Raw genomic sequence first — 12,905 nt, forward strand, 5'->3', positions numbered from 1 at the left:
GTGCGTGTAGGCGCCCGCACGGCAATCTAGAGCGGCGCCCGCACGCCTCTTGTATAGAGCTGGGTTTCGATTCAAATTTCGAAAAAATCAAAAATCTATTCGATTCCGATTTTTACGTTTCAAAATAGTTTTTTTCAGATTTTCTCAGATTCCATCCGATTCGATCCGATTTTGATTCGGGGGTTAATGTTATTAAAAATGAAAAATGTATTTGAACCATTTCCTTCACTTCATGACTGTGTAGAGAAGCAACATATTAAAACTAGTATTATATCAATATTAAACAGCAAATCTTACAAGTATTGGTAGTTACTGATGGAAGACTGATGAAAAGGTTAAGGGTCAATCTACCTTCAAGAAAGATAATCCAGGACAATAAATGGAGGACATCATTGAGGTGACGACATCTGCAACAGTGGATTCTACTGCGACACTAACCACTGCATTATTATTATGCTTGAAAATAATTAAGAATTCACCCAAAAGCGGTTGCTACCAAAAGCATTTTTATTTTAAAACTGCTCACACACTGCCACTACTGAAACTGGAAGTATAAAATGTAAACGTTGAGCATTTTTAATTTTTTTTTTTTTTTTTAATACATTTTTTTTTTATTAAAAAATAAATAAATAAAGATCTTTGGACGTACGAATCGATAATTGGTCATTAATATGTGAATTGATTAAAAATCGGAAAATCGATTTTTTCAACCCAGCTCTACTCTTGTATCATATTGACTTTCCATACTCTCGGCCGTGCGCATCACACTCTGACACTGAGGAGCGGCGTATCGCGCCGTATTTTACATGGTATTTGGCCGTGGAGGTTCTGGATTTTCAAGACCATGGCTCGGCAGCCAATCAGAGCCAAGCACACAAACTTTGTCGACCAATCAGCGCGCAGCATGCAAATTTTCACTTGTAAACAAATTTTCACTTGTCCATCCACATGGTGAGATACCCCGTCCAAAAAAACTGAAAGACGGCCCTCTAGCTAAAAGCCTGCAAGCCGGGTATCCACAGGCTGAGAGGGCATTCCTCACGTGTTTTTCCTCTTTCCTCTTGTCCTCTGAGCTGGTGGGCTTCTCTTGTCCTCTGAGCTGGTGGGCTCCTCTTGTCCTCTGAGCTGGTGGGCTCCTCTTGTCCTCTGAGCTGGTGGGCTCCTCTTGTCCTCTGAGCTGGTGGGCTCCTCTTGTCCTCTGAGCTGGTGGGCTCCTCTTGTCCTCTGAGCTGGTGGGCTCCTCTTGTCCTCTGAGCTGGTGGGCTCCTCTTGTCCTCTGAGCTGGTGGGCTCCTCTTGTCCTCTGAGCTGATGGGCTCCTCTTGTCCTCTGAGCTGGTGGGCTCCTCTTGTCCTCTGAGCTGGTGGGCTCCTCTTGTCCTCTGAGCTGGTGGGCTCCTCTTGTCCTCTGAGCTGGTGGGCACCTCTTGAGCTCTGTGTTGTAAGGTTCTGATCACCTCCAGCTTGTGCTGTAGTGGGTGGTTAGAGCCAAAGAGCGGGTACTGATCCGTGTGAGTAGGTTTCCTATATTCTTCTATTTGGAGCTTCCCGTCCTCTGATCGTGGAACAATCTAGAAAGAGTCTTCTCTTGTAAACCTGATATTCAGGTCCACACTTCCCACATATGTAAATGAGCCCATGGCTACAACATTCACAGCATGTATGTCATGCACTGTCCGGACAACAACAAAAAAGCAGGCTTCATCAAACAAGAGTGAATGAAGCTAAATGTAAGTCCAGGAATGTTTGTGACGAGGGGACAAACTTTAGACTGCTTAGACAATTTAGCATAATATGTGTCCTTTAGAGTGCCACCTAAAGAGACCACATTTCTATCTTGTACGTTTTGTGAAGTATTTGATCATTCTTACATTTCTAGATTGATTTTTAAAGGTTTTAACCTTTGACAACAAAGGCCCTTTTTATATACATTCTTATGAAATAAAAGCCCAAATTCTCTCAGTGTGTACATTTGATAAACCTGAGTACATATTTCAGGAGGCTGTGGCAGAAATGTGCCATTAGGGAGCATTTTTGAAGCAAATTTGTCAATGATTATAAACTTGCAACATATTTTAAATGAATCGACATACATTTACAGATAACGTAGAAACCATTTTGTCCACATTTACCTGCAGTGTCGCTTACTATCACACTGGCTGACTTTACATATCTGTGTGAGGAAGTGGTCAGATGTGAAACACCAATAACATGAGATAAATAACTTTACAAAGCAGTGATTCTAAAGTCACCGAGCATCAGATCAGATCAAGGTTAATCCAGATTAGACGGCACAGACTTGTCCTCTTTCCCCCGGTCACACAGCTCCGATGCAAACAGTCTTATCGTACCGACCACAGACGCCAGACTAAGACGAGGTTGGTATGAAAATGATTTGGCAACAGCACAACCACAAGTGCTTAATATTAAACTAGTATTAAACGCCCATGTCTCCTTTAAACTCTGACCGTGTACAATGTATGTGCATAATAACTTCAGACAAACTAGTAATTCCATTATTGGCGGAATTATATTGAACAGAATTTCAAATCCAAACGAGCCAAATCATTCAACTAAAGCAGTATCCTGACAAAAGATATGACACAACTGTAGTGTAGGATTATTGTGAGCACAAACACCACACTGTAACGGTCATCGTCAGATCAGGAGCCAGACCGGGAACTCTTTCATTTTCTTTTATTCCCATTGTCTAATAAAACCATCTCCCAGCTTTGTGTCCAGCTTTAATGTACAGAGTCGACTGAATGGCAAAATAAAGTTAAAGTGACAACGCAGCAGGATCTTTGCATTCAGATATAACAGCTGTACTTTGAATTTAAAAGATCTAATTGTGCTTCCAAAATGCTGGCGATTATTATTATTAGTATAGTTCTTATTAACTTGCAAGTAATAATAACGACTGACCTGATATTCAGTCATTATGATAAAGGCTAACGACGTGATTTTGACTAGTTTGGTCGCATTTTGTGAAAATCGCATGTTACTACAACAATGTGCGGGAGAAGCACTTATGTTCACGATGAAACGATGTTCAGAAGAAAGACGTTTTAGGAGCGATCTCAAGGCAGGAAATGATACACACTCGGCTGTTAGGACGAGCTGCTAGCCCAATGCTAAGAGGCTAGCTCCATGGGCGTTGGTTGCTCAGACAACTGCATGAGCTGAGCGCGGCGCCACTAAACTCTTATATTTAGCGGTCGTGATTCCGGTCCATAATGACAGTGTGAGCTCGTACGCGGCGCTGCGTGTGGCGCGGGAGAAGATGCGGACTGAAGGAGGCTCACCCATAACGTTGACGCTCTGTGCCGTCTCAAAAGCGGATCATTCACGAGCCCACATTCCCCTTGTGAGAGCCGGAGGAGCTACGCACGATCAGGCGCGTACAGGCCGCGCGCTGCCATCGCGCTACGGCGGAAATTCAGCGTAAAACCTACGTGAATGTGAAGCGGAGGAATGTTTCGGTCTCGCGATATTATAGTATTCTCTGTAGCTGTGTGTTAATCTCGCGGTAATAACCGTAAAAGGCGGTGTTTTTGTGTTTTTGTTACTATTTTTTTTTTTTTGACATCGTATTTATTTATTTTTGACATTGAATTTCATATTTTTTAACTTTGTATTTTTTTTTACATCGAATTAAAAAAAAAGTAATACAATGAATATTTTTACTATATTCGATGTAAAAAAAAAAAATCGATGCAAAAAAAAATAAAATCGTAATTAAAACAAAATAACCGTCATACAAATATCCATAATTAAAAACTGTTGTCGTTGTTGTTATTCACATATGGATCCGGGGGTTTGTAGTATCGTACGCTCTCTTTAGGTATATTAAGAATGGTTTTACAGGGAGCTTTTTCTGACTTGGCCACAAACAAATGAGAACAGACTTATTTCTATAGCGCTGTTGCTGGACAGATTTATTTCAAACATCAGTTTAACTCTTGACACGTTCCTTTCCATAGTTTCCTGCTCAGTTGCTGTGGTCCCCCGTTTGAAAACATGACAGTGAAATGCATTGTGGGGAATGTAGTGTTCAGAAGTCCACACGCTCCTCGTGCATTTCAACTTCATTATACATTTACATTTGTTGAAAGGGAGTTTATCATCGATTCAGATGTATTTATACTGAATTAACCATGTGCAATATCGTCATATTCATGTGCAATTACTGTCGTACTCACAATCAATTAAGGCCATATTCATGTGCATATAACTGATGTAAATAAGAGTGTTTACTTACCATTAGTATTAGTACTATTTAGTCTTATGTTAGCTATTTTTACTTTACTTTATTATTTTTACTTTATTTTTATTTTTTATCTTTTTATTTTATTTTTTATTTTTTTGTTTTGTTTATAAGAGTTCTTCTATTAAGATTGTATTTTTATTTTTTTTATTTATTTTTTTAACTTCCTATAAGTTATCTGTCCTTCCGTCTGGATCTACTGCGTTGTAACACCAACATTTCCCCATGTGTGGACAATAAAGGAATATTCTAATGCATTTTTCCTGCTGTGTGAAGCACTTTGAATTGTGTATGAAATGTGCTCTACAAATAAACTTGCCTTGCCTTTATCTTATTTGTAGTAGGGCAGGAACAAAAGGAAAAAGTCCTTCAAATATGACGTTAGAGCATTATTATGATGCCCCTTGAAATGTGGCATCATTCTGAGGATCGTAGAATAGAACATCCTGTAAATCATCTCTTGTGATTATTTGCCCATAACTTTATCTTTTCACTGATTCGTTTGGTGTGATTTATTTCCGGTTTAATGTTTGTGTTTGTGTTGGAACAAACTGCAGCAGGTGACGGAATGTAAGAGCGCGTCTGGTGCGGTATCCATGGTAACACAATAGGTAACACTCACATCACTATCATCCCCTCGTTCATTGGTCTAGACTGAACGAGTGCCCAACATCGCCTCTTGTGATTGGCCGACACAGCCGAGTTAACGTTAAATAAATGATGCGCGCAACGACTGGATCATTTTTAGACTAAACTATCCAACTGTGGAGTAAACTCGACAGATAAACTAAAGTAGAAGATGTTGATATTTTTATGCCGCTATGTAAGGTAAGAAACTACGAATTTGTGATATTTGAACGTCCTCATTTGTTCGTCTGAAACAGTGAACTTCAGATAAACAGTGCTAAGCTAACTGTTAGCTAACTGCTATCATTTACTTTTATGCTTTTCGTTTTGTTATCTTTATTTTTATCCACTTTTAGATACACATCTCAATGACTTCACGCTGTATAGAAACAAGGAGTTTAATTATACCCTAAATACAGACATAGAAACATAATATTAACATCTTGAATATGTTATTATATCATATTTTAGGTTGTAAATTATTATTAGGGTATTTACAACAAGTCTGTGCCTTTTGTGTCCCAGAAACACTCATTAGTAATTAATTAATCAATTAGGAATACTATATATATCAGAACACTTTTTAAAATAGTTTTGTATTATATTCAGTCATTTAAACACATTTCAATAATAGTGAAGACATTTGTATCAAATTCATTCTTACAAATGTGTGTTTTTGGGTCATAAATGGGATTGCTCGTGTAAAGCAACTTTTTCTTATTGTGGTTTACTTCATATAATACATACGTTTTTATAGTATTATATTTAGGCCGTAGCTGCAGTGCCGCGGTCAAATGGCCGCGCAGTTTCAGGAACCGCGGGACTTCTCTTATAGCGTCATGGCTAACCCTAACCTTAACCCTAACCTTAACCCTAACCCACACTAACCCGAACACTAACCCACACTAACCTTAACCCTAACCCTAACCCTTAACCCTAACCCACACTAACCCTAACCTTAACCCTAACCCTTAACCCTAACCTTAACCTTAACCTTAACCTTAACCCTAACCCTTAACCCTTAACCCTAACCCACACTAACCCTAACCTTAACCCTAACCTTAACCCTAACCTTAACCCTCACCCTAACCCTAACCCTAACCCTTAACCCTAACCCACACTAACCCTAACCCTAACCTTAACCTTAACCCTAACCCTAACCCTAACCCTAACCCTAACCCTAACCCTAACCCACACTAACCTTAACCCTAACCCTAACCCTAACCCTAACCCTTAACCCTAACCCACACTAACCCTAACCCTAACCTTAACCTTAACCCTAACCCTAACCCTAACCCTAACCCTAACCCTTAACCCTAACCCACACTAACCCTAACCCTAACCTTAACCTTAACCTTAACCTTAACCTTAACCCTAACCCTTAACCCTAACCCACACTAACCCTAACCTTAACCCTAACCTTAACCCTAACCTTAACCCTCACCCTAACCCTTAACCCTAACCCTAACCCTTAACCCTAACCCTAACCCTAACCTTAACCTTAACCTTAACCCTCACCCGCGGCTCTGCAGACACTCCCAATAATCACTCAAAAACAATGATTGATTATAATGTCACAATGGACATGGACTGGAAACAGACTCCACAACATGAAGAACCAGCAGCGTCGCTCTCATCTATATTTATTTTGTATTTATTGATAGGAAAATCCCAAACAGAATATGTCTTTGTGCTTGTTTTAACATGTGCGTATTTCAAGTATGAAACGAAAAATCAAATTCAAATGATAAAGTAGATAACAATATTGTGGAATGAAAAATGTGAAGCTCATTTTGTAAATTTGCAACAACCACAGAATATGAAAGAATATGCAGAGAAATTACTTCATTCCTGTTCAAATGAATGTCTGAACCACAAATATCTTATCTTATCTTAAATGTGTTAAAAGTAGTTTCTTCTCAGGAGAATTTGAACCATGTCCAACCCTCTGAAACACGCCCCCAAACAGAGGGCGCGGCCAGTGGTGAAGTCGACCAGCCAGAGCCAGTGAGACGCTTCAAACTGTCATATTCCATTTTTCTGACACAAAAACAAACTGATAAACTTGTCGTTCAAGGGCATGTCGAGACCTCCAAAAGCTTCTGTCTCTGCTTGAGAGGAGCGCGCGCAGACCAGAGGTAAAGGTTCGGTTTGGGGTTTGAAACTTTGCGGGTCAAACGTCTGCTTGTGTCACATGTTCAGGGGGAAGTGAAGAAGTCACACACGCCTTGTCCAAACAACTCCAGCGCACACAAGGCCGAGCTCAGCATCAACCTGGCGCTGCAGAGATTCAGGTTTGGAGCATCTTATTCAGTCGTGTCCATTGGTTTCAGCGTGATGAGGACATAGGACCGTTGTCATAGCAATGAACAATTTCATACAAATGTTGTGTCTTAGGAATGGGACAAAGTCCTCAGACTGTTGCGTGTTACACATGTCACACTGGCAACATGATCCTACACTCTGACAGTGGAGGTGGGAGGGGCCGATGGCGCAGATTGGCAGCCTCACTTCCATCAGTCGACCCCGGGGCAGCTGTGGCTACAGTAGATGCTCACCTTTATGTCGCACCCGAAAGTTGTAAACATTTGGTCATTTAGTTGATTAATTGCTCGATAGTGTCTTAATTGACCAACGTTTTTATCAGTTGACGAATTATTTTATTGGGATTGTAACATTTCAACAGCAGAAAGTGATCCAGTTATTCTGCTTCTGTGTTTTGGTGTTGTCAATGATTGAATTTTTCACACTTTAATGATATTTTGTGTGTACTTTAGGTCACTGTATGGTCAGATTATAGAAGCTCTTTAGCAGCACTCTCTTTCTCAGTCTTTAGTGGTTATTTCCATGGACTACAGCCCTAAGACCCTGTCCCAGCACTCGCACTCCGCACTACACACGTGACTGAAGTGTGTGAGTGCACAAGGAGCAGGAGGTGAACAGGAGAACTGGTAAAGAAACACAGCGGTGTAAAACAGCTGTGAGTTTGTGGTTAAAGACACAAACAAATGAGAACAGACTTATTTCTACAGCGCTGTTGCTGGACAGTCACAGATTTATTTCAAAATCTTTACTGACACGTTCCTTTCCATTGTTTCCTGCTCAGTTGCTCAGGCCGAAGCGCTGCCCCGTTTGAAAACATGACAGTGAAATGCATTGTGGGGAATGTAGTGTTCTGAAGTCCACGCGCTCCACACGCTCTTCAGAGGCTGCTCGTGTTGGGACACGCCCATAGTTTGAGATTCACTTTAGAGCAGGCATGTCTAAACTAGGGCCCGGGGGCCAAATGCGGCACTCAGACCAATTTTTGTTGGCCCAAACAACAAAAAGTAGTACTTTCTACTGTGAAATTGGGAAAATTCAGGCATATTGATGTTATACCAATCTAATATTAATGTTCTAGGTCTAATTAGAGGTGTGGAGGCTCATCGCAATGACGTCAAATGAAAAATTTCGAATGATTCACTTTGTCATTCAACAAATTCGACATTGTCAAGTTGTTTGTGGCCCTCTGCCCCGTTTAAGTTTCAAAATGCGGCCCTTGGTGAAAAAGGTTTGGACACCCCTGATTTAGAATGTTCATTTCCACCATTGTGAGTGAGAGGCCTCTGTCCTGCTGTATCTGGGGGAATTATAACCTTCTGCTTGTTTTGTAGTGAGGAGTATGAAAAGCACCGGTGCTTCAGCAGCCACGCTCTGCACAAACTCTTTAGAAACCTCCTGATTTCTCTGGTCAAGAATCGACTGTGCAGGTAGCGTAAAATACTAAATGTTTACTGCTTTATTTATTTAAGGTTGTGTTTGTTCTCTGCTTTGACAGTGACTGGATTGACACTGCTGGACCTGAGTCCGTCCTCAGAGTTCTCATCTGTCTTCGAATACTGGTCCGAGACGCGGAGCTTCAGGTGAACCACTCTGAAGCCGTTCGGTCAGGGCTGCACTGAAGGAGAGGCGGAAACACTGATTATGAGGAAACTGAGTCAGCATTTTGAGTTCAATGACATTAAAACACATGTTAATTCATTTATTTACTCCACAAACCAAAACAAGCCTAGAATAGGACTAAAGTAACGACAAGATTGTGAAAAAAAAAAAAATCATCCATATCCATCAATCTTAATCATCTTATTTTAAAGGTAAGGTTTATAAAACGCAGCTCCCACTCAAGCATTGTTTTATATTTTGCTGTGTTGTCATTTTTGATATACACTCATCAGCCATCATATAGATACACAAAAGTTTAAAAGTATGAAAATGTAATTGTCAAAAACGGAATAAAAATGTATAGAAACACATGCTCATTTCTGAATTGGTGAATATGTAAAATCCAATGTTTTAGAGCTCCCAAATCAATAAACATGAGTCGTTCATAGAATGTACAAAAGAGACAAAAGAATGTTTGTGGGAAACATAGGGAACAGAAGAAGCTGCAAAAAGAGGTTTCCAGAGACGATCTTAAATCAAAGAAAGGCCTGTTTTATTTGTATTTATTTTTCTTTCGGTTTCTTTTCAGTAAGTTGTATGAGAGAGATATATATATAGTGTTGTATGTATTGTTCCCTCACCCTTGATACTCCATTGCACACCTCATCACTTTCATCCTCATTGAGCTCTGTGTTTGTGTTTTCTTCCCAGACTCTCTTCCATCAGCATCAGGGCATCACACTCTTGGCCAGGGTATATTTGATTCCATATTTATCCTTCTTTGTCAGAGCCGGAGCCAGATGTTGTGTGTGTTTCAGTATCTGGAGAGGGTGAGCGTGGCGTACGTGTCGTGTGGTGGACAGGCCTTTGCAGGGCAGATGCTGGTCACCATGACATGTGAGGACGGTTGTGTGAGAAGACTTGTGATGCTCTGGCTCTTACTGCACATGTGCTGCTCCTCCACAGACATGTTCCAGAAGATGTCAGCGTGTGAGGAGCTGAGGCCGCACATCATGGACACTGGAGTTCACAGGGTGCGTCAGTCCTCTGGTTATTGTAATACTAAGTCAAGTTTTAGTTAATAATAATAATAATAATAATAACTTTTATTTATATATAATCAGATAAAATGAACAAGACAGAAGAAGTAGAGAGAAAAAGATGGGGATGTAACAAGGGGTAGAAGAGTAGGCAATGGGGTAGAGGAGGCTAGGGGTAGGGGAGGTCATAGGCTTGGGTGAAGAGGTATGTTTCTAGGCGGGATTTGAATGTTGTGAGTGAGGGAGAGTGGCGGACAGGTTGGGGGAGGGAGTTCCAGAGTCGGGGTGCTGTTCGGGAGAATGCTCTGTTGCCAAAAGTTTTGAGTCGGGATGTTGGTGCAGTCAGGGTGAGAGAGGAGGAGGATCGGAGAGCTCGGGAGGGGCGGTGGGGGATGAGGAGGTCAGACAGGTAGGGGGGGGCAAGGTGGTGAAGAGCTTTGAAGGTGAGGAGGAGTATTTTAAAGTTTATGCGCTGCTTGATGGGGAGCCAGTGGAGAGAGCGGAGAACGGGAGTGATGTGATCACGGGACCGGGTGTGGGTGAGGAGGAGGGTGTGGGTGAGGAGGCGGGTGTGGGTGAGGAGGCGGGTGTGGGTGAGGAGGAGGGTGTGGGTGAGGAGGCGGGTGTGGGTGAGGAGGCGGGTGTGGGTGAGGAGGCGGGTGTGGGTGAGGAGGCGGGTGTGGGTGAGGAGGAGGGTGTGGGTGAGGAGGCGGGTGTGGGTGAGGAGGCGGGTGTGGGTGAGGAGGCGGGTGTGGGTGAGGAGGCGGGTGTGGGTGAGGAGGCGGGTGTGGGTGAGGAGGCGGGCAGCGGAGTTTTGGACCATTTGGAGTCTGTGGAGGGAATGGGAGGAGGTGCCAGTGAGGAGGGAGGTGCAGTAGTCGAGGCGGGAGGAGATGAAGGCATGGATGAGGGATTCAGCAGCGGGGAGGGTGAGGCAGTGTGGGATTTTGGCGATGCGGCGGAGGTGGAAGTATGAGGTCTTGACGATGTGGCTGACATGGGGAGTGAAGGAGAGGGTGGGGTCCATGATGACACCGAGATTGCGTACCAGGGTAGAGGGGGTGATGGTCGAGGTGTCGATGCTGAGTGAAAAGGGACCAGTTTTATTGAGAGTGGATTTGGTGCCAATGAGGAGGAGCTCTGTTTTGTCACTGTTCAGTTTGAGGAAGTTGAGTGAGCCATGATTTTATTGTAGAGATGCAGGTTTGGGTGTGGGTGAGGGGAGGGTTTTGGGTGGATTTGGTGGTGAGGTATATCTGGGTGTCGTCAGCGTAGCAGTGAAAGTCCAGGTTGAGTTGGCGGAGGATGTGACCAAGGGGGAAGATGTAGCAGATGAAGAGGAGGGGGCCGAGGACTGAGCCCTGGAGGACCCCCTGCGTTACTGGGGAGAGGGTGGATGAGTGACCGGAGAGGGAAATGAACTCGGTAGGATGTGAGCCAGTCAAGTGCAGAGCCCTCAACACCCAGTTGGCGCAGCCTTTGTAGGAGGATGGAATGGTTTATAGTGTCAAAGGCTGCGCTGAGGTCTAGTAGTGACAGGATGTTGAGGGCCCCGGAGTCTGCAGAGGTGAGGAGATCGTTGAGTACTTTGACCAGGGCTGTTTCAGTGCTGTGAAGTGGGCGGAGCCAGATTGGAGGGGTTCATAGAGGTTGTTTGACTGGAGGTGGGTGTGAAGTTGGGCGGCGACGATGCGTTCCAGCGTTTTTGAGAGGAACGGCAGGTTGGAGATGGGGCGGTAGTTGGAGAGGTTGGCGGAGTCTAGGGTGGGTTTTTTGAGGATGGGGGTGATGGAGGCCAGTTTGTAGATGGAAGGAACATGGCCGAGGGATAAAGACTGGTTGAAGAGGGTGGTGAGATGGGGGATGAGAGCAGGGAGGCAGGCCTTGGTTAGAGTCGTTAGTTCTACTAGAGCTGATGATTCAGGTCATCGTTATAACTACTCATTTGTGAAAGTGTAACGGCCCAAAAGCCAAAGCCACACACACACGGTCTAGTCAGCATTTTTCTGTGGGCCAAATGATCTCACTTGTTTCCCTCTGATGTTTCCAACGGCAGTTTTGCACCTCAAGGACAGACGTGTGATCACAGCTCCAGTTGCACTGCTATGATGATGATCAAATACTGCTCACCACTAAATCAGCCGCTGTGCTCCCTCATTGAGTGTTCCATTGTAGAAATGGCTTCAGTGTATCATCTGGACACTGTTTTTAGTAAGACAAGAGGCTTTGGAGTTTCCCACATGTAAATTCGGCTTGGAGAAGGCGTTTGTGGTGTTTATAATCTGCAGGGTTAGGCAGTGTTGACAGTTGAAATCCCGTTCATTTCAGCGCAGAACCGTTCACGTAGATACAAATGTTTCTCTGACATCGACGTGGAAAATCAGGGCGAGAGGGCGTGTCCGAAAAAAGGATGACATTTGTTCCAGTGATAAGGAGCTGCAGCAGCTAACAACAGACTGTCTATGGCCCATCACAGGGCTGTGAGGGGAACAAAGAAGATTAGTTTCAGAAGAAATTTAAAACAGTGCAAACAAATAGACAAACAGGACAGACTATTAACAGAAGGCTCCGCCCAGTGGGCGGGGCTAACTCAGAGTAAGATAATACACTCGGTCCAGATAATACAACTACAATGGAACCCTCCTGGACCAATGAGGAATCACCCACTTGTCCTGTCATATTGCAGTTTATTATTTTAAACTCATTTTAAAAACATTGTTATCTTTTACACTTTTAAGTGTCCATCCATCCATTTTCTACCGCTTGTTCCCTTTCGGGGTCGCGGGTGACTGGAGCCTATCCCAGTGACTTTGGGCCTTAGGCGGGGTACACCCTGGACAGTGGCCAACTCGTCGCAGGTTTAACACAGAGACATAGACATTACAGACAATCATTCATTCACTAGGGCCAATTTAGAGTCAGCATAACACATGCATGTGTTTGGACGGTGGGAGGAGCCGGAGAACCCGGCGAGAACCCACGGTAAGAACGGGGAGAACATGCAGACTCCACCCAGAGAGATCATGTGATGTTGGTCTGGTCCGGGAAT

At 43.3% G+C, this 12,905-nt stretch overlaps 1 protein-coding gene across 1 annotated transcript in view; it reads left to right on the plus strand.

Moving 5' to 3' along the window:
• The first annotated feature begins 7,380 nt into the window (after positions 1-7,380).
• The window catches only part of nek10 (NIMA-related kinase 10), a 56,234-nt gene continuing 50,709 nt past the window's right edge, over positions 7,381-12,905 (plus strand). Inside the window, exons 1-6 of the mRNA XM_072460746.1 lie at positions 7,381-7,472; positions 8,549-8,644; positions 8,713-8,797; positions 9,528-9,569; positions 9,635-9,713; positions 9,783-9,850. Coding sequence (XP_072316847.1) covers positions 7,381-7,472; positions 8,549-8,644; positions 8,713-8,797; positions 9,528-9,569; positions 9,635-9,713; positions 9,783-9,850 — 462 coding nt within the window. The remainder of the gene's footprint in view (positions 7,473-8,548; positions 8,645-8,712; positions 8,798-9,527; positions 9,570-9,634; positions 9,714-9,782; positions 9,851-12,905) is intronic.

This window comes from Eucyclogobius newberryi, unplaced genomic scaffold (genome assembly GCF_026437365.1).
Source record: "Eucyclogobius newberryi isolate DKJ021-1_F unplaced genomic scaffold, fEucNew1.0.hap1 SCAF_3, whole genome shotgun sequence".
In the NCBI taxonomy this organism is placed as follows: Eukaryota; Metazoa; Chordata; class Actinopteri; order Gobiiformes; family Gobiidae; genus Eucyclogobius; species Eucyclogobius newberryi.